Source organism: Anolis sagrei, chromosome 6 (genome assembly GCF_037176765.1).
Source record: "Anolis sagrei isolate rAnoSag1 chromosome 6, rAnoSag1.mat, whole genome shotgun sequence".
In the NCBI taxonomy this organism is placed as follows: domain Eukaryota; kingdom Metazoa; phylum Chordata; class Lepidosauria; order Squamata; family Dactyloidae; genus Anolis; species Anolis sagrei.
Genome location: NC_090026.1, coordinates 20,293,281 through 20,319,768, shown reverse-complemented (window position 1 = coordinate 20,319,768; position 26,488 = coordinate 20,293,281). Strand labels below are relative to the sequence as shown.

Genomic DNA, 26,488 nt, shown 5'->3' with positions numbered 1-26,488 from the left:
CAATTTTTCATCATTTTTAATTATAGTCAAACATGGTAACTTTCATTTCCCTGTCCTTTAAAACAAATGCAGCTGAGCTGCTGAATAAACAAGTACAATATAGAGACTTCTTTGGAAAAAAAATACTCATGCGATATTGCACATTTAGGTTTTTCTGCATTTCTTCTTCTTGTTTTTGTTGGCGATGCAGCCATATAGAAAATACTTCTGTTATGTACAGATATGTTTGGGGAGGGGAATTCATGGACCAAGGCAGGTGGAGGGGAAGGAAGGGGAATGGGAATAAAAGGGTGGGCATGGCAAAAAGGAATGGATTACTTATTTTGGCAGAGGAATCTTGGCTCATGATAGCGCAGGAAAAACACACACATACACACACACAGGATTTTCAGGGTAGTACTTTGGACCCGTTTCTCTTGGAATTACTTCTAGCCCTCAGTTTCACTTGGAAGTACTTCTAGCCCTCAGTTATAACGTTGAAAATATTTGATTGTGTGCGTGCAGGAAGAAGAATGCGGGAGAGACATGTAGAACCCCGCACAGCCTCTAGGAAAGCAGCAGCGGAGTCCAGGGAGGAGTCAAGGAAGCAGAGCTTCTGGAGGAAGAGGAGCGGGGAGTCAAAGGTTGGCAATTAGGGCAATGTCAAATGTGGACGCTGGATTTGGCCTCTGTTATCCATGCCAGACACCAGGATTATAAACATTTGGACCACCTTGCAGCTGGACTGGGTAGTGTCCAGAAGGTATAAAGAGAAAAGGGAACACTTCTTTTGGGCTTGGCCTTAGACCTGATTCTGGCAAGGAAGGAGTACAAACGGCCTCTGGAGTCTGGCCTAACGCTGGACAATTGAGGGCCAAACTCACATTTAAACAAAACAAGGTTGTGGAAAAAGGACAGGAGTCAAAGTCAATTGCCCGAGGGAAAGGAGCAACTGTAACCATACCCCTGGTTCTGTCTCCCTTCACCACAACTATGGCACTTCACACTCATCTCAGCAATTAATACTATCCCATCTGCTATTTAATGCCCTCTCAGCGCTCCCCCGTCCCTTTAGTTCGAGACAACCGAAAGGCAGACAATCACACACACCATTTAAAAAATAAAATAACAGTCAACTTGATTCTCCCTCTGATTAAACCGTACAAGGCCTCAAACAGGCTGTGGCTACAATGCCTCATACAATCACATTTCCCCACCCACCTTCCCCATCGACCTGTTCTAAGCTGCTTGCTTAGGTTTTCCAGGTCACAGACCAGTTGCCTGGCTCTCTACAACAGGGCTGCACAATCTTTGTCTTCTGCATGTGGTAACAGCTTGGAGCCACATACACACACCGATCTCCACACAAAAGCTTACATTCTCCTAAACACATCTTGGAACATTCCCATCCTCTAGCAATATTCTACCAAGATCATGGTCTATGTGGCGCTACAAGTAGCATGAAGAGAGCGAATTGGGGAGCTGGAGAACGGCACTTCTACCACCACTATCCTTGCAGCCCAATTAATTGTTACGCTACAGAGAAAAGTGGATGGAGTTCCACTCGATTTTCAAGGCTACATGGGATGTAGCCACAGGCTATGGGTTGTGCTCCCCTCTGCTACAAGTGTCATTTACTAAATGCAACCTTTGCACCCTACAACTTTGAGTCATCTGCCCTATGGCAGCATTTTATGCAATGACCAATTAATTAAGTCTTCATCATGCTGTGAGAGCTTGCATGGACTGAGTCCAGACAACCTCTTTCCCATGCCATGGGATGACCAGTGCCGGGACAATGCTGCTCTTGGGTTCAAGCCTGCAGCCTAAGGACCCTTTTCCCATTGGGGAGCAAATCATGTAGGCCAGACTGTAGGCTTCCCATTAACCCTACTCTTCGCACAGCTTCTAAAGTCTGGCCTTTTGCTTCCAGGCTGTTGTTTCACCTCCCCTATTGCCAGAGAAGCTGAACTGGATTGTGGCCACGCCACTTCTACAAGCCTCCAAAAAGCATGGCTCCTATCACCCTCACTCCCTTTGTTCACTGAAGGAAAAGCAACAAGCAAATAACATCACTGTAAGGAAGCCACAAAATAAATACTGTCTCTGAAGTGGGAAAGAGAAAAGAAAAAGGGGGAAAAGAAAAAGGGTACGTGCAAGACATTGTTTCTGATGACAAACTTGGCCTTCTCTGTAGAAAAGCATAGTTGGTGGGCTTCTGATTGGCTGATGCTTGGAAGAGCCCAAATCTGGAGTGTTTTTGGTGGCGATACAAACTTGGCTGCCCCTCTCCTCATGTATTTCTCCTGTCCCCACTGAGGATCTGGTGCGCAAGAAGGAAAGCGCAGAATTAGGCCCCACTTCATCAAGGGGCCATGGCAGCAGTGGTCACTTGGAGAGTTTGCTGATAACGCGGATAAGAGCGGCATTTTCGTCTTTGAGACGCTGGTTGTCGGCCTTCAAATCTGAAAGAGCCTGTGAGACAGAAGGCAAAATCAAAAACCCAATGGATCTGGTGCAAACCTTCATTGCTGCGCTCCACAAACAGACCGAAACAAAATACTCTCAGTTTATGGCAGCCCTCAGAACGAGACCCCAGTGTCATCCAAACAGATGGGAATTACCTTCAACTCTTCCTCTAGCTCTGCGGCTTTCCTCTCCAAAGCTCGGCGTTCCTGGCGAGGCAAGGGGAAAATAGAGTGTGTCAAAGCTTTTTAAGAAGCATGCTATGCCATACTAATGAAGCCCATCTCAACAGAAGAGAAGTAGGCTGACTTCAGTCTTGTGTAGCCTAAAATTACTTCAGTCCACCCACGCATGCAAAATTAGAAAAAAACAAGAGTGCTGAATCAGGAGCCTGTCACAGGCAAAACTTAAGACAGGGGAATCAAATGGTGAGAGCCCAGGGGCCATTTCCACCCACCAATTTTTTTGGAGGGAGTAAACAACATCTTCAATCCTTGGGGCACAATTCTGAGCCTATTTCAACTCTCCCCTGCTATCTTTTTTCAAACCTGGAATGGCTATGTTTAGAAAATACAAAACAGCTTTTTGGTTACTTCTGGCTTCTAGAAACACAATTTTAGATAGCGAGTGGGGGATTGGGCAATATAGCTTTTAAATAGCAAATCATCTCCCATTTTCCATCTGGCACAGAAAGGAGCTGCACTGAAACTTCTGGAGGTCTGCAAGCTGCTCTTTGCCCACCCTTGGCATGAACCACTCTGCTTAGAAATATGAATAGCATTCTAGAAACTAACAATCTTTACAAGAAGTTTGAGAATGAGCAGGCTGAAGTTTGAGAATGAGCATGGGAAAATGCCAGACGCCTCCCGGAATCTATCTGTAATATAGGATATTCTTTAATGACAACCTCAGAGAAGCTCCCACAGTAAAATCTCCTGAGTCCAGAAAGATCCTTAGAATGTAGATTTTGTGATGCAATATCATCTAAGTAAAGGTAAATGTTTCCCCTTGACATTAAGTCTAGTCGAGTCTGACTCTGGGGGGTGGTGCTCATCTCCATTTCTAAGCCGAAAACAGGCATTGTCCATAGACACCTCCAAGGTCATGTGGCCAGCATGGCTGCATGGAGCGCTGATACCTTTGCACCAGAGCAGTACCTATTGATCTACTCACATTTGCATGTTTTCAAACTGCTAGGTTGGCAGAAGTTGGGGCTAACAGCGGGAGCTCACTTCACTCCCCTTATTTGAATCGCTGACCTTTTGATCAGCAAGTTCAGCAGCTCAATGTTTTAACCTGCTGCGCCATCGGGGCAAAATTATCTAGAAAAGGGCAAAGAAAGAAGAGCTGTGGAATGAGGTACTTACAAATCTCTCTAGCTCAAGGAGAGCTGGCCGCTCAGCAAAACGCTCTTGCCTCTGTAGGTGAATAATGACACAAAAAGACACAACATGAGAATCATAATGACGGCAAACTAAGGGGTTGAAAAGTACTCATATTCGAAAGGATGGTCTTCGGTTAGAATGCAAGTACAGAAAGGGCCCCGTTGCTGGTGGTCTGTCTGGGCTCTAAGAGCAAGCATTTCTTTAAGCACGGTATCTGTTGAAGACCATAATACTTAGACAAGAGATTGTGGAAGAAGATTGAATACCTTGTTCTCAGGCCAAGAAGCATTTCTATTATACATTTCAAAATGCTTCTTAACTAAAGGCCCTTCCACACTGTCATATAATCCAGAATATCATGACAGAAAATCCCACAATATCCGCTTTGAACTGGGTTATCTGGAGAGTTAAAGTTACAAGAGGTGACTTAAGACTTGCCTCAGGTCACTCAGGCCCCTTCTGCACAACTAAATAAAATCCTACATTTTCTGCTTCGAACTGGAATATATGGCAGTGTGGACTCAGATACCCAGTTCAAGGCAGATATTGTGGGGTTTTCTGCCTTGATATTCTGGGTTATATGGCTGTGTGGAAGGGCCCCTAGTATGTGCTTTCCTTATTACCATATTTTATTTACTTTATTTATTTATTTACAACATTTATATGCCGCCCTTCTCACCCTGAAAGGGACTCAGAGTAGCTTACAAGATACACACACACATATATACATAGAATATATTATATTATTAGCACAGTGCAATATCAGTATTAAATATTACTATCTTGTACTATACCAGTATATTGTAATATTAGTAATATTACATGTAATATAAATATATGATTATAATATCATATTAGTATTATATTGCACTACATTATAATATTATATGTATATACAATATATTATATTATATTATATTATATTATATTATATTATATTATTAGCATAGCACAGGAGACAAGGTGGAACTGTCCCGTGGCCCCCTCTCTCTTCACTCTGGTCAAGAGCACCAGTTGGTGCTGGGGGAGGAGTCCCCAGCTGATGTCATATGCAGGAGACAAGATGGAACTGTCCCCTTCCCCCCCCCCCCCGGCCCAGAGCAGCAGTTGGTGCTGGGGGAGGGGTCCCCAACTGATGACATATGCAGGAGACAAGATGGAACTGTCCGCTCCCCCCCCCTCCCCTTCACTCTGGCCCAGAGCACCAGTTGGTGCTGGGGGAGGGATCCCCAGCTGATGTCATATGCAGGAGACAAGATGGAACTGTCCGCTCCCCCCCCCCCCCTTCACTCTGGCCCAGAGCGACAGTTGGTGCTGGAGGGAGGGCTCCCCAACTGATGACGTATGCAGGAGACATATGTCTTACTGCTGAGTTAAAATTGAAATAATATTAACTTTTGCCTAGTTAGTAGCTCATACTTTTAACCACTAGGCTATATTAGTTCACATCCAATCCTAATAGGTATACATTGGCCCGAAGATAAAATATAATCACATATATTACGGACTTCTCTGTTCTCTTTCTATTTCTTTGCCACATTAGCTATGTCTGCAAATCAGGTTATCCATGTTTGTGTTATCTATGTTTTGTTGCTTAAGCTGTGAATGGCTTTTGCAGACAAAACAAACCACAATTTGTTTTCCTCACTTTTGATCTGGTTTTCTTCCAACCTCTTTTGTTAGCTAAAGCTACCTGATGAAACAAACCAGGGAGAGACCATAATTTCATCAATCCACAGCTCATAAGACACGGTAATCATGGCTTCTAAGCTTGATGCTTGTTTTAAAAATACCCTGGTTTGTTTTCAGGGACTGATTGACAACATACCCGCAACTGGCTTCCTATTATATGTAAAATTATCACTCTATCCCTCAGTGGCCACTCCCCACCCATACCTGCCCCACCCATACCTGAGTCACTCTTTCTAGCTCCAGCTTGATTTGCGTCAGCTGCAGCTGTGCTTCTTGTAGTTGTTCCTTTAGTTTTTCATTCTCTATCGAGAGATCTTCATACAACTTAGAAAGACACAGAGGGGAAAATGAAAAGCACTGATATCACTAAGCCAGCATCCCTTTGCAACAGTCTCCTCCCAGAGGAAGCATGTGCTCCAGCTTAAATCACTAACTTTCTTATAATAGTGATCGGGTTCCTCTTTGCAACCCGATGAAGCGCTGTTCCGTCTCTGGCAGCTGTAGGGAGCTGTCCGGTTTGGTAGGAGGTTATTTAGGTGCTCACTGAAAAGGGACAAGGAAGCTAGGGTCATGGATCTCATACACCGATAAAGATTTAATAGCAAACTGAAAGGAAAACAAAAACTTGTTCCCATATTTGCATATTATTGGATTATTCAGAATTGATTTTGACTGCATGGTCAAGGAAAACCCTATTTGTAAAAATATATTTTGTACTGGGAAGACAAACTGCCATCCAACAGGGAATGCATGAATCCACACCTACTAACGTATTCTGCACAACCCAGCTTAAACTGTTGAATCCTCTCAAGGGGATCTACCTGCCATGTCCAGAGGGATCTTCATTGTTGACTTGCTCAGCATCTTCATCATCTTCACCCTGGAGGAGAGAAAGAAATTGGGAGTATATGAGCTCCTCTAGAATGTTTGCAAAGATAATGTACAATATTTTCTAAGTTCTCCATGGAGTGTAAATCACCCTCTAGGTAAGGACTCAAGGGAGATAGCATCACCCATAAGACAATGTTTTTCTGAAGAGAAAGTGGTTTCCCCTCAACATTAAGTCTAGTTGTGTCCAATTCTGGGAGGTGGTGCTTATCTACTTTTCTAAGCTGAAGAGCCGGTGTTGTCTGTAGACACCTCCAAGGTCATGTAGCCAGCATGACTGCACGGAGCACTGCTACCTTCCTGCCGGAGCAGTACCAATCTACTCACATTTGCATGTTCTGCCAAACTGCTAGGTTGGCAGAAGCTGGGGCTAATAGCTGGAGCTCACCCCACTCCCCGGATTCGAACCATCAACCTTTAGGTCAGCAAGTTCAGCAGCTCAGTATTTTAACCCACTGAGCCACCGAATAATAATAATAATAATAATAATCTTTATTTATACCCTGCCATCATCTCCCCAGTGGGGACTCGGAGCGGCTTACATGGGGCCAAGCCCGGACAACATATTACAGCAATAAAATCAAAGCATAAACAACAAACAACAACATCATCAAAATTTCATAAGAAAAAAAAGCAGTCATAAAATAACATTCTAATAAACACAATCACAGTAACAATAACAATATAAAAGATAAAACGAAATCACCCCCTGATGCTTGAACTTCACTGTGCCTTCCCTCCACCATAGCAACCCTATTTGAAGCCCTCTCTTCCATTCACCTCTGAATTTCCGCCCAATCCGGTGATGCGTCTCTCTCGACGGCCTTTCCTGCGGTCCCGAATAGCTAATCTGTTCCGGAGGTCTGAATCTGCCTCTGAACTGGTCTCATCAGCTTCGGAGCCTACAGGACACAGTGAGATGTGAAGCTTACATCCAGGTTCCTGTTCCCCTCCATGTGTTCAAACTAGTACAATATCAACTATGTTGTGTGGAAGGGAACTAGTAAGAAAGTTAAAGATTTCTCTAGAACATCATTGCAGCAAACATATGCCTAAATTTGCTTTAATAATAAAAGTTTATAGGAGGTTGTAGTTGTACATAAGTTAGTATACGTCCAAAGTTCAAAAAATTAAACAGGCAAACAAAAACAGAGAAAGATATATAAATTATCTACTTGAATGGAGCTATTACCCTTTCTGGGCTGCGAATTCACCACTAATGGATTCACAGTATAAACTGAAGCACTGTCTGAACTGGAGAGCCGGAATCTTCTAGACGAGTCCTGAAAAGGGAAGAAAAAAATTGGAAACTTGTCACAAGTGTATTAAACAAGGGTTTATTTATTATATTTACATACACGCTAATTGGAATATGCCCCCTTTTTATAATTTTAGAAGTCTAAAAATCCAAGAAAAGCAATCAAACAAAAATAGGGCCTATTTCAGTATTAAAATATTGCTTTATGAAAAATCAAAAAATAGAAGCAATAATAGCAACTAACGAATTAAAATGTAAAATGCGTTCTGGAGGAGAAATTTCTTAGTTTTGCATCTATCTATCTATCTATCTATCTATCTAGTTGCTGAGGCTCGGATTTGTGATCTGGAAAATAAAGTAATGTGAAAGTGTTGGTTTCTAATATATGTAATTTCTTCATGCTTGTGGGTAAACAGTATTTCTTGTTGTTTCTTTGTCAGTGTTGATGTGGAGAGTGTCTGGTTTGCCTATTCTGGAACATGCAACATATAATTGCCCTTCTTTTAGGGGTCCCTTTCAAATCTATGATACTATATCAGTGTGTATGTGAATCATATCTATCTATATCTATGGCTGGATGGCTCTTTGTCAGGAGGGCTTTGATTACGTTTTCTTGCCCTGGTGAAGGGAGTTGGACTCAATGGCCTAAGTATTTTCTGTTTGTTGTGGGGGTTCTGTGGGGACGTTTGGCTGAATTCTCTAGTTGGTTCAGAATGCTCTTTGATTGTAGGTGAACTATAAATCCCAGTAACTACAACTCCCAAATATCAAGGTCTATTCCCCCCAAACTCCATCTGTCTTCATATTTGGGCATATTGAGGATTCGTGCCAAGTTTGGTCCAGATCCATCGTTTGAGTCCACAGTGCTCTCTGAATGTAGGTGAACTACAACTTCCAAACTCAAGGTCAATGCCTACCAAACCCTTCCAGTATTTTCTGTCAGACATGGGAGTTCTGGGTGCCAAGTTTGGTTCAATTCAATTGTTGGTGGAGTTTGGAATGCTCTTTGATCGTAGGTGAACTATAAAGCCTAGCAACTACAACTCCCAAACGACAAAATTCATTTTTTGAGTGATGGTCACTCCTTGGGTTAGTAGGTGTCTTGTGTCCAAATTTCGTGGTAATTCGTCCAGTGGTTTTTGAGTTATGTTAATCCCAAAAATGAACATTACATTTTAATTTTATAAGATGAGGATACCAGGCAAATCCACCTAGGCTAAAGAAAGAAGAAAAGTGTATTGTAGAGGGACGACCATAAGCTTGAAATGTCTGAAAAGAAACACAATGTGATCTTCAAAACCAGAACGGATTCTTGGCCCAAATGCAAACAGCTCTAAACAAAGAACTTACATTTTATAGGCTACAGGATGGATATATCTCTCCCCTTTCCCTATTACAATGGTTAGTAACAAATGTTATGTAATTTGGCAAAAAAAAAAATTCCTAATCTTTTTCTTTCGGATGTATTTTAGGTCTTATCCTGAAATATGGGGGGCTAATATAACAAATCAATTCCATTCTAAATTAGACCACAGGACTTGTATCATGACAAGGACTTGTATCTATGTGTCAGCCAGAAGTTCCTACAGGAATGAAAGGCCTGAATCCCACCCCAGCCTCTACCGTAGTCTCCTGGGCATGCTGCTCTCCATCTTTGTCATGCTTCTCATCCTCTTTGCTTCGCTGTTCTGACACGGTTTTGGAATCCCCAGTCCGGCCCATGGTCTTCTCCGCCTCTTTTAGATCTGTGAGGGTAACACCCTTGAAGTATTGGAAAAGAGAAGCAGAGGAGATGCATGAAAAATGGGTCCAAAGGAGAAGCACAGTGACATCTATAGATTGCTCTTGGCACTACAGGTACATCTCAGATCTTGAGTAATGCATTATTTGTATAGTCAAGGGCTTTCATGTCCGGAATCACTGTGTTGTTTGTGTTTTCCAGGCTGTATGGCCATGTTCAGCATTCTCTCCTGACGTTTCGCCTGCATCTATGGCAGGCATCCTCAGAGGTTGTGAGGTCTGCTGGAAACTAGGAAAATGATATATATATATATATATATATATATATATATATATATATATATATATATACACACATATATATATAGGGTACGGTTGTTTTTTGTAATAATTGTGCATTGTAATTGCTTATTGGTAATTTATGGATAATGTGTTAAGTCAATTGTTATATGTTGTATGGAACCACTGCTGTTTCTACTGTTTTTACTGTTTGTGAACCGCCGTGAGTCGCCTTCGGGCTTGAGATACAGCGGTATATAAGCAAAGTAAATAAATAATAAATAAACCCCATTTTCCATGTTTCCAACAGACCTCACAACCTCTGAGGATGCCTGCCATAGATGAAAGCAAAATGTCAGGAGAGAATGCTTCTGGAACATGGCCATACAGCCTGGAAAACTCACAACAACCCAATACATTCTTTCTTTAGCAGAAACTCTGCTACCAGAGACAGAAACAAAATGAAAAAGATAGGGATAGATTTCTATACCACAAAACAGGTCAAAAAGCAGGTCAACATGTTTCCACAATTATTTTTTTTACTGTAACTAACATTATGAACATGTGAAATGAAAGATTTGGGTCAGGTAAACCTTGCATAAGCAAAAGCATGTTGAATCATCTAAGACCACTTCAAAGCTTCTTCTAAAATGCAGCTTGGGTTATTTTTTCTTTCTTTCACCAGGCTTCACCTTTATTATGATTTTCATTTTGTCATGAAATGTATGGGTTTTTTTTAAACCTTCCAGGGTAGCTTGTGAAACAAGTTAATCCCTTCCCTCTTTTCTTTCAGTTTTTCTCCACAAACAACTGTTTATCTTGCACACACAGGGAGTCCCAGTGATGCAATGGGTTAAACCCTTGTGCCAGCTGAACTGCTGACTGAATGGTTGATAGTTCAAATCGGGGGGTGGGGGGTGGGCATGAGGTGAGCTCCTGTCTGTCAGCTCTAGCTTCCCATGTGGGGACATGAGAAAAGCCTCTCACAAGGTGTTAAAAAATCTGGGTGTAGTGAGTAGTGAGGATGCTTGCCATAGATGCCATAGATGCAGGCGAAATGTCAGGAGAGAATGCCTCTAGAACATGGCCATATAGCCCGAAAAAACTTGCAGCAACCTAGTGATTCCAGCCATGAAAGCCTTCGACAATACATTATTGCACTGTTTCCTGCAGAAATACCGCTGCAACTGAACTGTAAAAGTCTGTCTTTGTCAAGCCTGCCATCACCACAGGCTCTATGCCAATGCTGCAAAATAAAGTATCAGCTAAAGAGAGGGTAAAAAAGAAAGATGGGCTGGGCTGGATGCCTATAAAAAGATTATGTAAAAAAGAATTCTCTTTGTTGATGCTTTGTTAATTAATGGATGCCCCGTATCACTGATCCACAGTGTAACATTTTCCAAATCTCCAAGCTCAGCCAAAAAAAAGAGGATGTCAGCATCAGTTCATGCTGCCAATGCTTCCTCCCATCTTGCTTTGAGCCGAAGCAATGGGAACTTGCTCTCTTGGGCCGGCTTACCTGCGTGGAGCGTCTGGACTGCCTCATGAGCCTGGAACGGGCCTTCCTCTGGGATTCCGACTCTTCATCTCGCACCGGCGTCTGGTATGATCTGAAGCAGATGGTTGCATAGCATTTAAATGGTTCTGATGATGCCCTTCATCTCTTTTGTGGGAGGTCCCTTTTCGTTCAGACATAGAACCTTATCTCAGATGGTTCAGTGATGGGAAGGAAGCCTTTAATTCTGCCTTTTCTCACCACCTAAAGCCCCCTTCCTAAGCCAACAAAATGGCCAGTAAAGTTTGAAGAATCATTACTGATGTTCCTGGAACAAAATGACTGTTTACCTGGACTGTTTACTTGTCTATCCTCCCACCGATGCCCTCCCTCACTTCATTGTATAGTGGTGGCTCCTTCTTTGGAGGCTTTTAAACAGAGGCTGGACGGCCATCTGTCAGGGGTGCTTTGAATGTGATTTTCCTGCTTCTTGGCAGGGGGTTGGACTGGATGGCCCATGAGGTCTCTTCCAACTCTATGATTTTACTATTTTGTCTAACCTGGCAGGGAAATATATGGGCCAATAGATCTCTAAACATGCTGAAGCCCCCTGATATCAGAAGTGGCTGGAGGTCTTGAGAATGGCTCTTTGAACAAGCTATGCTCCCTTGGCACGAAGATGTGGCTGCCTTTGCAAAGAGGCTGAATTAACAGAAATACAAAGTCATAGAAATTTGAGGCACAGAAGCTGAGAATGAGATGTGGCTGAAGAGACAGGGATTTCTCCTGTGATACCCAAATCTTCTGTATTTGATCCCTGAGACCCTGTATGGTGGTTTTCAACTGCTTTCCGCTCTAGCTGCCCCTGGCCTCACCAACCCTCACCTTCGGCGATCCTGGGGATCCATGCCAGAGCTGATGGCAGTGGAAGAGAGGGACTGGTGTGGGACAAGGGCTGTATCTATCTTCATCTGAAGGCCACCTTCTAAGTTTCTGTGGGAAAGGAGCAAGCAAAGAAAGGAAAGAGAGGAAGACAGAAAGAGACAGCACGCGCAAGAGTGTGTTTAGAGAGCCCCTCCTGAAAAAAAAAAACCTTCCAGAAAGCTTCAGCAGTCTAACCCTTGGCTATTCAGAACTCAAGAATTTCAACTCAGAAGCCTCCCAAAATTGTATGTCAGTCCTCTCTCACTGATGTTGCCTGCCTGAATTCTACACCGTCTTCCCACCAATCAGTCCAGCATCATAAGCAGAACTTACTTTCAAGCTTTTTCTCTCTAATGTTGTCATTGATTTAGAAATTACTCTATGATTGGGTTGTTGTGAGTTTTCTGGACTGTATGGCCAAGTTCCAGAAGCATTCTCTCCTGACGTTTTGCCTGCATCTATGGCAGGCATCCTTAGAGGTTGTGAGGTTTGTTGGAAACTAGGAAAATTGGGTTTATATATCTGTGGAATGTCCAGGGTGGGAGAAAGAACTCTTGTCTGTTTGAGGTAGGTGTAAATGTTTCAACTGGCCACCTTGATTAACCTTACTGCCTTTGTTGGCCCTGATTTTTTGATGTCTGGAATTCTACTGTTTTTGAGTGTTGTTCTTTATTTACTGTTATGATTTTAGAGTTTTTTAAAATACTGGTAGCCAGATTTTGTTCATTTCTTCAATACTGGGGAACATTTAAAAACAGGGGAATTCCATACAAGAAACAATCAGGGCCAGCTAATCACCACCCAACAAAGGATTCCCCCAGGCAGTAAGAAGCCAAACCTTGAAACTGCTAGACCATTAAATACTAATCAAGGTGGTCAACTGAAACATTTACACCTACCTCAAACAGACAAGAGTTCTTTCTCCCACCCCGGACATTCCACAGGTATGTAAACCCCATTTTCCTAGTTTCCAACAGACCTCACAACCTCTAAGGATGCCTGCCATAGATGCAGGCAAAACATCAAGAGAGAATGCTTCTGGAACATGGCCATACAGCCCGGAAAACTCACAGCAATCCATGAAAGCCTTTGACAATATATTATGATTTTTAAAAAATGTTCTGTCCTCATTTCACAAGACATTTTAACTTAAACCTATGAGTACAGTACATAAGTGAGAAGAAAGTCACATTTTGAAAACAACACAGCTGATATCGAAGTAGGAACATGAACTCTGATAGAAGTTGCTCAATTATACTTGCTTGCTTTTTCCAATCATGCATTTTTACTAATAAGGGAAAGAGTTACATAAAACATTGAGATAAATTAATCACTCTTAAAATACAGTTCTAACATGTCTTTAGTAGGGAAATGTAAGGGAGGGTATCACTGTAAGCTTCAAGTTACAAATACTTGGGGGAGGATCAGAAGTACTTGCTTAAGATCAACAACAAAATTCAATTTGCCCTGCAAAGCTGAACTGGGTACACTGGGACCATATACCATATTCTTAATCCCCAATAAGGTATGTGGATGTTGTTGAAACAAATTCTCTGGAAGCTTTCTGTGCTCTTTTCAAAACTATATAAGTAGTTATTTAATTTCACCTGATCCTATGCTTCTGTCCCTGAAAAAAGAAATAAGGTTTGGCTCATCCAATGTAACTGGGGATATTCCCAGGTGTTCTAATACACCATGAAGAGCGGGGAGAACACATGGACCTCCAAAGGTTGCTAAGACAATTGATCATGCCTAGCCAAAATGATCAATTGTAAGGAAAGACATCCATAGGGAGTCAATCAACATGTGGAGGGACACAAGTTAGGATGACAATTTGGCCTCTTGGTTTCCATTATTAAGCAACACCAAGGAGTTTGGGGTTCAGTATCCTTGATTCAAAATTCCAAAATCCAAAAATGTCCATATGGGTGGCTTTCTTTTCGGGGGATTCAGTATACACAAACTTTGCTTTATGCAAAAAAATATGCATACAATTACATTCAGACAATATGGATAAGGTAGATATGAAATATCAGTGAAATTGGTGTTTAGACTTGGGTCCCATATCCAAGAGATCACATTATGTATGTGCAAGTACTCAAATATTCAGGAAAATCCAAAATACAGAATGCTTCTGGTCCCAAGTTTTGGAGATATGGGATGCTCAAACTTTATTAAACTATAGCTTGCATTTTCCTCAAAATCTTGAAGCATCAATACCAACAGGACTCAAAGGTTCCATAGATTTGACATGTGGGTTTAATTCAATATATGTGAGTCTAAAGTGGTTTATTTTGGGTACTGGGTGGTCTGTAAATGTATCTGTAGTTTTTATTGTATAGGCATTGAATGTTTGCCTTCTGTTGCTGGAATCTGCCCTGAGTACACTTGACCCAGCTAATCACTTCCTAGGGCAAAATATAAATAAAGTTATTTATTTATTATTTATCTAGATATGATCATAAATTTAGTAGATTTTTATCTAGATATGATCATAAATTGAGTAGCTTGGTTGCAAGGACAGCAAGGAGTAGAGATAATAACTCTGCAAAGGATCTTATTTGAACAAAGGTGGTAAGTTATGTTTTGTGGGTAAATGAGGATTCAAACCCAAGCCTGACACTTTGGCTCACCAGTGGCAGATTACTCACGCTCTCCGGGGATCTCTGTGGGGTTCTGTGTCTGGAAGGGCAAATATCCGCCGAGTGGGTGTTGGGGTTACCCGAGCCAGGCGTGGTTCTTTGCTCTGTTAAAAGGAAACATAGGAACTGAGTGAAAATCCACATGTGGCTGATGATGGAACATCATTTCATGGAGTGGCCACGAGGGGGAGCTGCTCAGAGGCCAGCTAGAGACTCAGGAAATATTTTATTTTTATTTCAGCCCCAGTGGCACAGTAAATTAAACCCTTGTGCCGGCAGGGCTGCTGACCGAAATGTCCGTGGTTCGAATATGGGGAGCGGGGTGAGCTCCTGTCTGTTAGCTCCGGCTTCACATGCGGGAACATGGGAGAAGCCTCCCACATGATAGTAAAACACCTGGGCCTCCTCTGGGCAACGTCCTTGCAGATGGTCAATTATCTCATACCAGAAGTGACTTGAAGTTTCTCAAGTCACTCCTGACACACACAATGAACGGAGGCCTTGAGGATCTCTCTTGGTCAATAATAGTAGCACTACTCTACCACAATACTTGATACGAAGCACTTTCAACAGTGCTATATGGAATAGCTGTAAGCCAAAATATGCAAAGCCAAATAAAACCTAAAAAATAAGGTAGCCAGGGGAACAGGTGGAAATAAGAAGACGACCAAACAGAATGACTGAACAAGAGTACATTCAAGTTTTATCTTCTGGACCATGCGTGATCCCAATGGACTTCCCTGCAATATGATTCGCCCACCCCTCCGCAAGCCCCACGCAGCTCTCAAGCTAAGCTCCATACATCTAAGCCTCGAAACATAGCAAGCTAGCAAGCAAGGTAAGCAAGCCACACCCTCTGATGGGCAGAGGCTCCTACCGGGTCACTGGCTGACTCGGAAGCGGCACTCCTATGGGCTAACCCTGGGCCAATGGGGTTCTTGTTCCACTTCTGTAAGAGCTCCCGGATGTCTTGCTGCAGGTTTATGGGCAGTGGCAGGATTGGGGTTGAGGGACAAGGAGGGGAGAGAGAGAAAGAGAAGAGGGCAAAGCAGAGAGAATCTTGTGCCAAGTCCATGCCTTGAAATCCTATTTTGAAAAGCCACCCCCAATGGGATGAGACAGCCCACATACAACAGGTTCTATTCCAAGAAATCTGAGTCGGGAAAGGAAAATGTTCTGAGATGGAAAATGTGGTGATGAGAAGAAAAGGAAAAACAGACAAAAGGTTGTTCTATGAAAGTCCGAGGAGGGGCTATTCCCTTCATTATGGGTCTTCTGCATTATCTGAGATTAGGGAACAAAGTTCCAGATCTAAAGGTGTTGCTTATGGAAAAGCCTTCATAAAGGTTGTTGAAGGTTTTTTGGGTTATATGGCCATATTCTAGAAGCATTCTCTCCTGACGTTTCGCCTGAATCTATGGCAGGCATCCTCAGAGGTTGTGAGGCCTGACCTCATAACCTCTGAGGATGCCTGCCATAGATGCAGGAGAATTGTCAGGAGAGAATGCTTCTAGAACATGGCCATATAGCCCAAAAAACCTACAACCACCCAGTGATTCCAGCCATGAAAGCCTTCGACAATACAGCCTTCATAAACCTAGGAAGTTGTAGTAGAAACCCAAAGCCTCTACTGCAGGGGGTGTAAAACCTGTTGCCTTCCACATGCTGGTGGATTCCAACTTTCATCCACCCCAGAAGGGTCCATGGCTACAGATATTGTGAATTCTAGCCGAGTAACATATTGAAAGCAAAACATTCCATAACTCTGCATGACAACAAACCAAATATGAGGCCAAATTCTTCATATGAAGTAGAAATGAACCCACAATGATGTTGACACTAATCTGGCCACTGGTCTGCATAGTCTAGAAAAGTAAAGAAGCCACACGATACGCTTCAATTTATCGCTCCCAAAGTCTATGGGAGTGCCCCTTTTTGGCAAATAAAAAAGGGACAATTCCCTCTCTGGGAAAGCCTCCAGGAATGGCGATTCATCTCTTAAGTAGGTCACAGGGCCCCTCTGTACTACCTAACAGAAGAAATGCTGACTTTTCAACTTCCAGCCAACTTAAGCTTGTTGCAACAGTTTTTTTGGGACAGCTTTTTTGTTCCCAGAGACAAAAAACAAAAAACTGGAATTGGCTGGAAGTTGAACAATTTCCAAAGTTGCCCACCCAGATCAAATCAGTATTGCCTCCTCTGGATTGGCAGAGACTCACCAAGGCCTCATAAAATAGTTGGCCATTTCTTGTCCTGCTACACAAGAGATAGAACATGGGAGTCTTTGCTTGCCACTTATTATACCTTAGATTTCTGTGTCATGCTGTTTCAGCTTGCTTCACATACTATAAAGATTGGCAGAATGCTATCCAGTGCCCTTTGCACCCTGAACTCTCACTGTTTAATTGATTCTGAGATTTTTCCATCTGTTTTAAGGAATATCTATATGAAACAGTAGTAGATGAAAGTCCACACAGTAAAGAAAGAGAAACTGGACAAGGAAGGGCCTGATAATGAATTCCCCACGTAAGGGTAATTGTAAAATGACTGGACTGCAATCTTAGTTTGCTACAAAGGCTACCCGAAGGACTATATGAACCAGCATATGCAAAAAGTTGGTGACGATGACCTGATAGAGAAGAGGTCAAAATACCCCACCCCCCACCCCCAAGTCCTTCTTTGTCTCTTTAGGCACCAAGTCCAGTTTTCTCTCCTGTTTTCCCAAGATACTGATGAGATCTAATCTGAAATGTTTTCATTATTATCCGTGGCTATTCTGTTGTGCTGTTTCACCTGTTTGTGGATTTTTCTTTTGATCTTACTGGGCTCATACTGTTTTACTATTGCAATAGGAGGCACTAAGAAGGCCAATGGGTGGACAGAGGTGAAAATTTTAAATGACACAAATGGTACTGTCAAATACAAAACAGAGTCTCACCACACAGCTCCTTGTGGGATCCCTCTTTTGTCCCAATGCAACACTAGTACACTAGCTCCAGATGCCCCAAGTAGTTTAATGCTCAACATGCTATGCCTTGTCTCAACCACTGCTGCCTCCACTGGGGTTTACCTTTTCCTCTGTATCAAGGCGAGGACTTGACGCCGAACGCTTGATGCCGCTGCCTTCCTTGGCAGCCCCATCCTCCAGCTTGGCATCTTGCAACACCCCAAAACTGCTTGTCTTTCGTAGGCTCTGCCTCCAGATGGCAGGGGCTGCTGCATCCTCTGGTTCCATGGTGCGGCTGGAGCCTCCAGAGAACTGTAGAGGGGGAAGGAGGGGGAGGAACGAGAGACCGACACAGAGGGAAAGGGGAGAAGAGGAAGGAAGGGGAGTCAGGATGGATGAAGGGATTTTTAACTTGGAGCCATGGAGTTGGAACAGACGTTGGGGGGGGGGGGGGGGAGAGGTAACTGGATAGGGCTACGCAGGGGAATTCAGACCTGCACCCAGGAACTGCTGCCTCCATAGACAGAAAACAAGCCAGAAAGCAGTGCCAGAACCCAGATTCTTTAAGAGTAAGAGTAGAGACACAAAATTTCCGAGAGCTACATATCCTGGTTAAGCAATAAAAAGGGAAGGTGATAGGAGGATATATAAACGTCTTTGCACGCGACAAATTCTCTCACACCAGTAGCGACTTGCAGTTTCTCAAGTCACTCCTGACATGAAAAGAAAAATCCAGATTTTGCCTGAGAAAGAAATAACATCTACGAGCAGGGTGGTAGGGACAATCATTTAAGTACAGCGCACTTAAAAAAGAACCAGACCTCTCAGAGTTTTGTGTCTCTCAATATCTACTTTCATCGACAATGATATATTTCCTAAGATGAAAGTTGCCATCACACATGGAGTTTGAATTCAGACTCCCCAAAAGCTACATCTCAAAGAGTTTGGAGACTGTCACAGATTACACCACACATTCTCAGAGGTGGTTGACTGCTGCTTCAGATGTTCCAGGCTCAAGTCTTGGCATAATAGTATATTCTAAGGACAAACTCTACCTTGAATGAAAAGAAGTGATACTGAAGGTAGCTTTCTATATTCTTCTTAGGAGATTCTATTACAATTAGGGCTTCTTGGCAGGGGGTTGGATTGGATGGCCCATGAGGTCTCTTCCAACTCTATGATTCTAGGTGCTAGAGAACCTCTCTTTCCTGCACTATCTTGTACTTACAACACAAGTAGAGGGACACTTGGGATTCTCAAAGTTGTACCAGATGCACTTTAAATACCTGTTTTGAACCCAGGGCAAAACGACATCCCTGGAGAAAGAGGGTGATTTGTAAACAGCAGGGCCGCAATGGTGTTGGAGTTAAACCATCTCTTTCTCTGGTCGGGTGCTTCTTCACGACAAGGATGCACCCTCCCTCCCCCTGATTCCTTGCCAAGTCAACATTCCAGAGAGAAGCAGTTATGCTTTTGACAAGCAGAGCTGTTGAGATTCACATGGAGCATCCCAGAAGCAGCATTTCGGAATGTTGTCAAAGAAGAGGTCATATCAGGTAAGCAGGGCCAGCAAAGCTGCCTCTTCAAAACTGGAAGCTTTGCATCTCAGGAAGCTACAGAGCTTCAAGAGGTTTGCGTCAGCTTTCCCAGGCAAAGACATGCAACTAGAACCCCCACCCCTCAGTAAACCAGTCCACAGTGCATCCTTCACAAGAAACAATGCTTTGGTCTCCATGTGTCTCTGTTCCACTCAGGAATCAGGTGGTTACAAATGCACAAAGTCCTACAAACACAACCATTCTCTATATAGATTCCAAATACTTCCTACTCTAATGTTGTTAATTTGTTCAGTTGTTTCCGACTCTTCGTGACTTCATGGATCAGCCCACACCAGAGCTCCCTGTCAGTCATCACCACTCCCAGCTCCTTCAAGGTCAATCCAGTCACTTCAAGGATGCCATCCATCCATCTTGCCCTTGGTCGGACCCTCTTCCTTTTTCCTTCCATTTTCCCCAGCATAAATCTCTAAGCTTTCCTTTCTTCTCATGATGTGGCCAAAGTACTTCACCTTTGCCTCTACTATCTTTCCCTCCAATAAGCAGTCGGGCTTTAATTCCTGAAGTATGGACTGCTCTAATACTTGTCTATTATTGTTATTATTGTATCCTGTTTCCCCAAAAACTTGAATGCAAGGTAGCTCATGACTTAAAACTAGTACAATATTGTTAAAACATACGCAGTTAAGACATATACCAAAAAGCAACATTAAAATGGAATTCAGCTTTTTAACACTAAAAACAGCTTAAATTTTGGATTTAAAATGTTAGAAAGGAGTTTTTAAAACAGTACAATTAAAACTAGATAAACAGTGCGATGTATTGTTTGAGTTTTGGACTACGATTTTGGAGATCAGAGTTTGACTCCTTGCTAGTTCTTCAAATCTACTAGACTGCCTTGGGCAATCTAGTAACCTTACAGGAAGGTAAAGGCAAATTCCCTCAGAGCAAAACTTGCCAAGAAAGCTCCATGATAGTGTTGCCATATGTCAGAAATGACTTGAGGGCAGGCAAAAACAAATAGCAACAAAACTACATGGCATGGCATGAAAAGCCTTTTCTTTAACAACCTTCGGTTTTCAAAAGCCTGTTGCAATAAAAAAGGTTTTGCCTGGGAACAGAAGGGCAGCACAAAGGGGTCCATGCTCACTTCCCTTGGAGGCCTAAAGGCAGTCACTTTTAATTGCCTTTAATTCTATTTATAGTTTCATTATGTTTTAACTGATGTATGTCTTAATAAATGTGGAACTTTTATCTGTGCTTGTTTTAACTTTGTAGGCCTCTTGGAATCCCATGGTTAAGAAAAAAGAAAGGATATGTATGTGTAAGAAATAGACATAATACTCCTACCAAATAATGCAGTAACTCAGAATCTCCCTCTTGCAAAAACTCACTAGACTCCTTTTCTTTATTCTGGCAGCCTTAAGGTCAGGTGAGGGAAACTGCTATACCTCCTGATGTTTTGGGCTATAATTTCCATCAGCCCCACCTAGCATAGTCAATTATTTTGGATGTGGGAACTGATGTCCAAAAGATTTAGAGGGACAAAAACTCCTCATCTGCTTTAAGCCACAGGCAGCCAGATAAATCTCTCATTCTGCTAAAATACCAGAACTCCCACATGCACCAAGAAACAACAAAACCAAACTACACAATATCTTATGGCTGCACTAATAGGAAACAAACTACAGAATACTAGGGACACTAAAGAACTGCTGTCACTTTGCATCTGCTACAGATCCTATTTCAACCAGTTGCCGACTGGATGCTATAAAATTGTTCTAGAACAGCCATGGGCAAACTTCAGCCCTCCAGGTCTTTTGGACTCCAATCCCCACGATTCCTAATAGCCTATTGGCTATTAGGAATTGTGGGGAGTTGAAGTCCAAAACATCTGAAGGGCCCAAATTTCCCCATAGCTGTTCTAGAACTTCAATTTTTTTAAAATTAAAAGTAGCCAGAACAGCCAGTTAATTGCAAAAATCTGTAATTAAGCTCAGATTTAAATTGCGCTGTGGATTAAAATTGTTGGATTGCTGCTATTTTTGCCACTTCGGGGAGACTCCAACCTAAAATATAACTGTCAACTTTATTAAAGACTTGTGTGCATTTCACCTAAGACAAAGGACAAATTATTGAATTGCAGCCAACTTCGTATTTTCAGAGATGTGGACCATTTACTCACCATCTCATAGTGCAGTGGTTCTCAGCCTTCCTAATGTCATGGCCCCTTAATACAGTTCCTCATTTTGTAGTGACCCTCAACCATAGAATTATTTTCATTGCTATAACTGTAATTTTGTTATTATTATGAATCATAATGTAAATATCTGATATACAGGAGGTATTTTCATTCACTGGAACACATTTGGCACAAATACCTGATATACCCAAATTTGGGGAGATTTGATTTTGTCACTTGGGAGTTATAGTTGCTGGGATTTATAGTTAACCTGCAACTCTACCAACAATGGAATTGAACTAAACTTGGCACACAGAACTCCCATGACCAACAGAAAATGCTGGAAGGGTTTGATGGGCACTGATCTTGAGTTTTGGAGTTATAGTTCACCTACGTCCAGAGAGCACTGTGGCTTCAAGCAATGATGGAGTTGGACCAAACTTGGCACGAATAATCAATATGCCCAAATGTGAACACTAATGGAGTTTGGAGAAAATAGACCCTGACATTTGGGAGTTGTAATTGCTGGGATTTATAGTTCACCTACAATCAAAGAGCATTCTGAACTCCACCAATGATAGAATTGGGCTAGACTTCCCACACAGAACCCCCATTACCAACAGAAAATACTGTGTTTTCTGATGGCCTTTGGCGAGCCCTCTGACCCCTCCCCAGGGGTCCCGACCCTCAGGTTGAGAAACGCTGCTATAGTGTATTATTACATGTGACCTCCTATACTAATAAAATACCATAATCCCCACTTTGGGACTGAGTTCAATTGTAGATTTCATAGCAAAAATGCCTAGACAGATTAAACCTTCCATGCTTCTTCTTCCACCCACATCCCACCTATTGTTTGAAACCACCCAGTTTGATGAAGAGTTCTGTTGTGTTCAAAATCCCACACACATTTGTGGAATTTTAGCTAATTTTTTAAAAGTACATCCCATCTTGGAATTTAGGTTGTTCTAAACTCAAAAGAACTTATCTAGTCTCAAAATTTGTTTCTGACAAGACGGGTTTAGGCCCTTGGTCTCACTAGGCTACCAATGGGAGGAAGTGCATAAATGCAAACACATAAGCAAATATTCTTTCTCCCTCCTTCATATCTGAATGGGAAACTCACAGCAGCTTTTTGTCCCCCCTGGGGCACCAAAATGATCCCAGTTTTGCGCAAGCTTTGTCTCCACATGGAAGGCCCCAGGGGGCTAGGGATGGGCAGAACAGGGGTGATGAAGGCAATTGGTGGCTGCAATGGGATGGGTGGGTGGAAAGAAAAAGCAAGGAAGCAAAGGAGGAGGCATGGTCAGCAATTGATGAAAGGCACAGGCGGAAATGTGAAAAAAGGAGGAAGAAAAGACAGAAACAAAACAAGTCCAAGGTATTTCATACAAGAGAAATGACATGCAGCGGAAAGGGTGGCCAGACAGGCATTGGAATGGAGTTAAGAGAATATATGTGTGATTCAGACCCAGCCGGTGAGATTATCTCAACCGGTTCTGAGATGTACTGTGTGCCATCTCTGCAATCACATATGTCAGCAATCCAAAGAGGAGAAAGGTCAATCTGGCCCCACCCAGGGCAGCTAGAAGCAACAACTGGTTAATCAAGCATGCAGGGTGAAGGTACTGGGTGTGTTAAGAGCAGGCAAGTTATAAAAGAAGAACTCAACACATGTTGCATGGTAAAGAGGAAGGTTTGTGCAAAGATCTGTGAAAAGCTGATGGAGGAGAGGAGGAGAAAGAAAGGACAATACCCCTCAACTGAAGCTGGCCCCCTTAGACATCATCTAGGAACAAGTTTTCATTGCCTTTCTTTTTCCTTTGTATTTAAATCCCACTTCTAAAGAAACAAGGAGCTCTTGCGGCCAGGATATGCAGTTGCCTGAATTTCAAGTCATCCACTCCCTCTTCCTCCCAAGAGAACAGGCTGCCATATGGCTAGAGTCGGGATTAATTGCAATTGATGAGCTATGGCTAGATATTTAGTCCTGATGTGAACATACAACAGTGAAAACAAGGAATTAAGTAGGAGACTGTTCAAATAGTTGAATGGATTGTACTTCAGATCAGTTGGGGATACTGCTTAGAAGTGGCTAATCATATTATCAAAAAATCTATGCAAACTGAAGAATATGTGTCTTGTGGAGAAAAGTTTCAGCTTTGCCAGCTCCAAACTCTGCTAGTTTTCTACTCATGCAGAGTTTTTAGAAAGCAGTCAAAAACAATCCCTCCACTCATAATCCAAAACAGTGCAGTCCATTTTTCAGTGTATTTAGACTTCATCCTAACTTCATGGAGATGGCAGGGAAAACATGGATATACAATACCAGAACCTGTAGCCGCAATGAAAATGAAAAAAGTGCCTGGGACCAATTGTTATGGAGAATAAAATGCCTTCAACCTCCACTCTCAAACTGTGACAAAAGCTAATTTGAGAGAATATACAGAAGTTGAGTTTCAGCTGAAGGCCAATAATTGTAACTGTGCATCTAAAGCTATCATTGGAAGGGAACTTATATAATGTGGAGGTAGAGATTTGTGGAATCATTGGCTCACCTACAGAGCATCAAAGGAGTGCTAGAATAGATGAACAAGGCCTTACCTTCTGCCCTGTGGGACTGGGGGACAAAGGAGAAATGGGGGTCACAGAGACTCCATTCACTGCACTGGTATCTGTCACGGGAGTGGTCTTCACCTCTGTAGGAGACAGGAAGCAGTTAACACTTGCTGAATCCTTTCCAGTTTAGGACCAACGATGGCCATGGCCCACTGTGCATTTCTGCCCACCATTGGTTTCAGGAGCTTCCTCTCCTTCTGAGGCTGAACTGGTCTCCTCCTCGCCGACAGCGATGGTCCCTAAGGTCTTGCGTTCTTTTGATTGGTCCTGGACAGAGATCTTCTCCTTGCTGCTCATGCGGCATACAGAGCTCCTAGGAGAGACACATTACAGAAGAAGATAATGAGAAAAGGAAGCTCTGTTGGAAAGATAACCCCATAAAGGCGACCTATCACAATTACTGATTACCCAAACCAGGTTAATGGGAAGGTTTCCAAAATAATTTCCTTCTTTCTCATCAGACTCGATCCAACATCTGCTGAGACAGGCAAAACTTTTAAGTTACATGGATCTCAGTTGGCAGCTTCTGCTAAGATGGCTTAAGACTGGCATAACCACTGTTAGCTCATGCATGGCATGTTGATTATTTTGTATGAATGGCAACAGAATTTTGGTGTTTCTCAAAATGTTATTTAAACAATTTGCGTATTCTTTAGCAATATGGCTTAGACATAGTTGAAGATACTACCAGACAATCTCAGTTTAAGGACTGCATGCATGCCCACTTGTATGCAGACCACACCAGCAATGAGACAAGAGCACCACATTTAAACTCAAAGAATGATGAGAGGGAGAGAATGTAAACACCTGTTTTGCAGTTTGTATATTTTAACTGTGTGTATAGTGGAGCTGGCACAGTATGGCACAGTATCTTTATATGAGCATGTATGAGCTGGTCCACAGCTTGCTTAAAAACTTGGGAGTTGCTTCAATGATATGCCACACCGATGCACCTAGCCAACAAAATTTATGCTACTACTCAGAGGAAGGTATCCTAACACTGTCTGTGGGACAACAATACTTGTAATTTGCACGGGCTTGATGTCTAACCACAAACAGCTGGGTCGTCCAACCTGACATCTGTAAGCTGTAACTGTAAACATTTCTGTAGCAAAGTGGCTTGTCAAACTTGCTGTACACCAAATAAAGACTTCTCTCAAACTTGTTTCACAACTTGCATTTGACAGAGAAGGAGGATAGAGGGAGGGGGGAGATCTGGTTTCCTAACAATGAACCTAGTGCATACGCTGAACCAAACACACACGGTATTCTAGATTGTAAGACAGGGCCTTTGGCTTCTCTTGGGAAATCACTGCCAGTGTCTGAAAACAGCAGTGGGGATTACTGGACTCAATATCTGGCAAACAGCAGGGAATCTAATAACCACACATTCCCCACTCACCTTCGGTGCTTGGTTGTGTAAGATGGGGGCTGTTCCAAGCTGGTGTCGATTACAGCTTGCCTCAGGTGGGCTTCTTTCTTGCTGCGCAGCTGGTGTTTATAGAAGGGGGGGGGGATAGAAAAGATGGTAAAACTCTTACTCCCCACAGCAAGGCAATGGTAAAAAAAGTCTTAAACAGAGGAACTTATATGGCCAAGGTAATCAGGATGTTTGATCCCTGCATCCTTCTGAGTAAAAATAACAGGCAATAATGTTGTACAATGCCTACTGCTTTCTTCATAGCATTGTCCAAAGCTGAGAACAGCAGCAATGCTTGAGACTGAATCGTGCTGAAGCAGATTGGGTTGGTGTCGAGTATAAGTGGGTGGTAAGCTGTTTGGAAAGAAAGGCGCAGACATGCCCACTGTTGGCACTTAGGATTGTTTTGATACAGCCCAAAAGGAGCAGAATATTTATGCAGTGCCACACCATGCTGGCAAGCAGAGGATCTCTGTAAAGGTAGCAGAGGACAAGTACCTGGCATGGATGGAGCAACATCTCCTTTTCCATGGTGGTCAGCTTGCCAGGCACAAACACAGACCACAACCGCCCATAAATTTGTTTTAATCTCCTCACAAAAGTCAACGGAACTCCGTAAATTGACTATGCATCATGTGAAGTATTGAGTCAGTCTTGCACCTCACACCCAGATGTTTTTTAGGGGCAGTTCTGAGTTTTAAGTATTTGGAGGGGGGGGGGGACCCAAAGCCCCTCTCTATCTAAGCTGTGCTGGAGTGTATCTTACGGCAACCCTAATACGAAACTATCCTGAGGCTTTCTTGTCAAGAGGGAGTTTGCCTTTGCCTTCCTCTAAAACTGATAAGAAACAGCTTGCCCATTCAGTGAGTTTCCGTGGCTGAGCATGGAGTAAAATCCTGGTCTCCACACTACACCACAGTATAATACCCTCTGCATATTACATGCAATGGAAATTTCTAAAAATGTAGGTGTGCATGTCTTTTTTAAGTGCTACAACTTGAGCCTGGCTCACTTCA

General features: G+C 42.7%; 1 protein-coding gene across 4 annotated transcripts in view; it reads right to left on the bottom strand.

Annotated features, from left to right (window-relative positions):
* PPP1R12C (protein phosphatase 1 regulatory subunit 12C) overlaps positions 1 to 26,488 on the bottom strand; it is a 56,075-nt gene continuing 29,587 nt past the window's right edge. The window contains exons 7-24 of one of the 4 annotated variants that reach the window (XM_067469876.1): positions 25,455 to 25,543; positions 24,223 to 24,365; positions 24,038 to 24,132; positions 22,560 to 22,682; positions 17,819 to 18,007; positions 15,626 to 15,721; positions 14,758 to 14,852; positions 12,068 to 12,175; positions 11,207 to 11,297; positions 9,292 to 9,429; positions 7,603 to 7,693; positions 7,191 to 7,312; positions 6,344 to 6,402; positions 5,957 to 6,065; positions 5,742 to 5,846; positions 3,813 to 3,863; positions 2,604 to 2,654; positions 1 to 2,454 (exon numbers count right to left, since the gene is read on the bottom strand). In XM_067469876.1, the coding sequence (XP_067325977.1) occupies positions 2,368 to 2,454; positions 2,604 to 2,654; positions 3,813 to 3,863; positions 5,742 to 5,846; positions 5,957 to 6,065; positions 6,344 to 6,402; positions 7,191 to 7,312; positions 7,603 to 7,693; positions 9,292 to 9,429; positions 11,207 to 11,297; positions 12,068 to 12,175; positions 14,758 to 14,852; positions 15,626 to 15,721; positions 17,819 to 18,007; positions 22,560 to 22,682; positions 24,038 to 24,132; positions 24,223 to 24,365; positions 25,455 to 25,543 (1,842 nt within the window). In that variant the 3' untranslated portion in view covers positions 1 to 2,367. The remainder of the gene's footprint in view (positions 2,455 to 2,603; positions 2,655 to 3,812; positions 3,864 to 5,741; positions 5,847 to 5,956; positions 6,066 to 6,343; positions 6,403 to 7,190; positions 7,313 to 7,602; positions 7,694 to 9,291; positions 9,430 to 11,206; positions 11,298 to 12,067; positions 12,176 to 14,757; positions 14,853 to 15,625; positions 15,722 to 17,818; positions 18,008 to 22,559; positions 22,683 to 24,037; positions 24,133 to 24,222; positions 24,366 to 25,454; positions 25,544 to 26,488) is intronic. The other 3 variants (XM_067469878.1, XM_067469877.1, XM_067469879.1) reach the window with 3 other exon arrangements.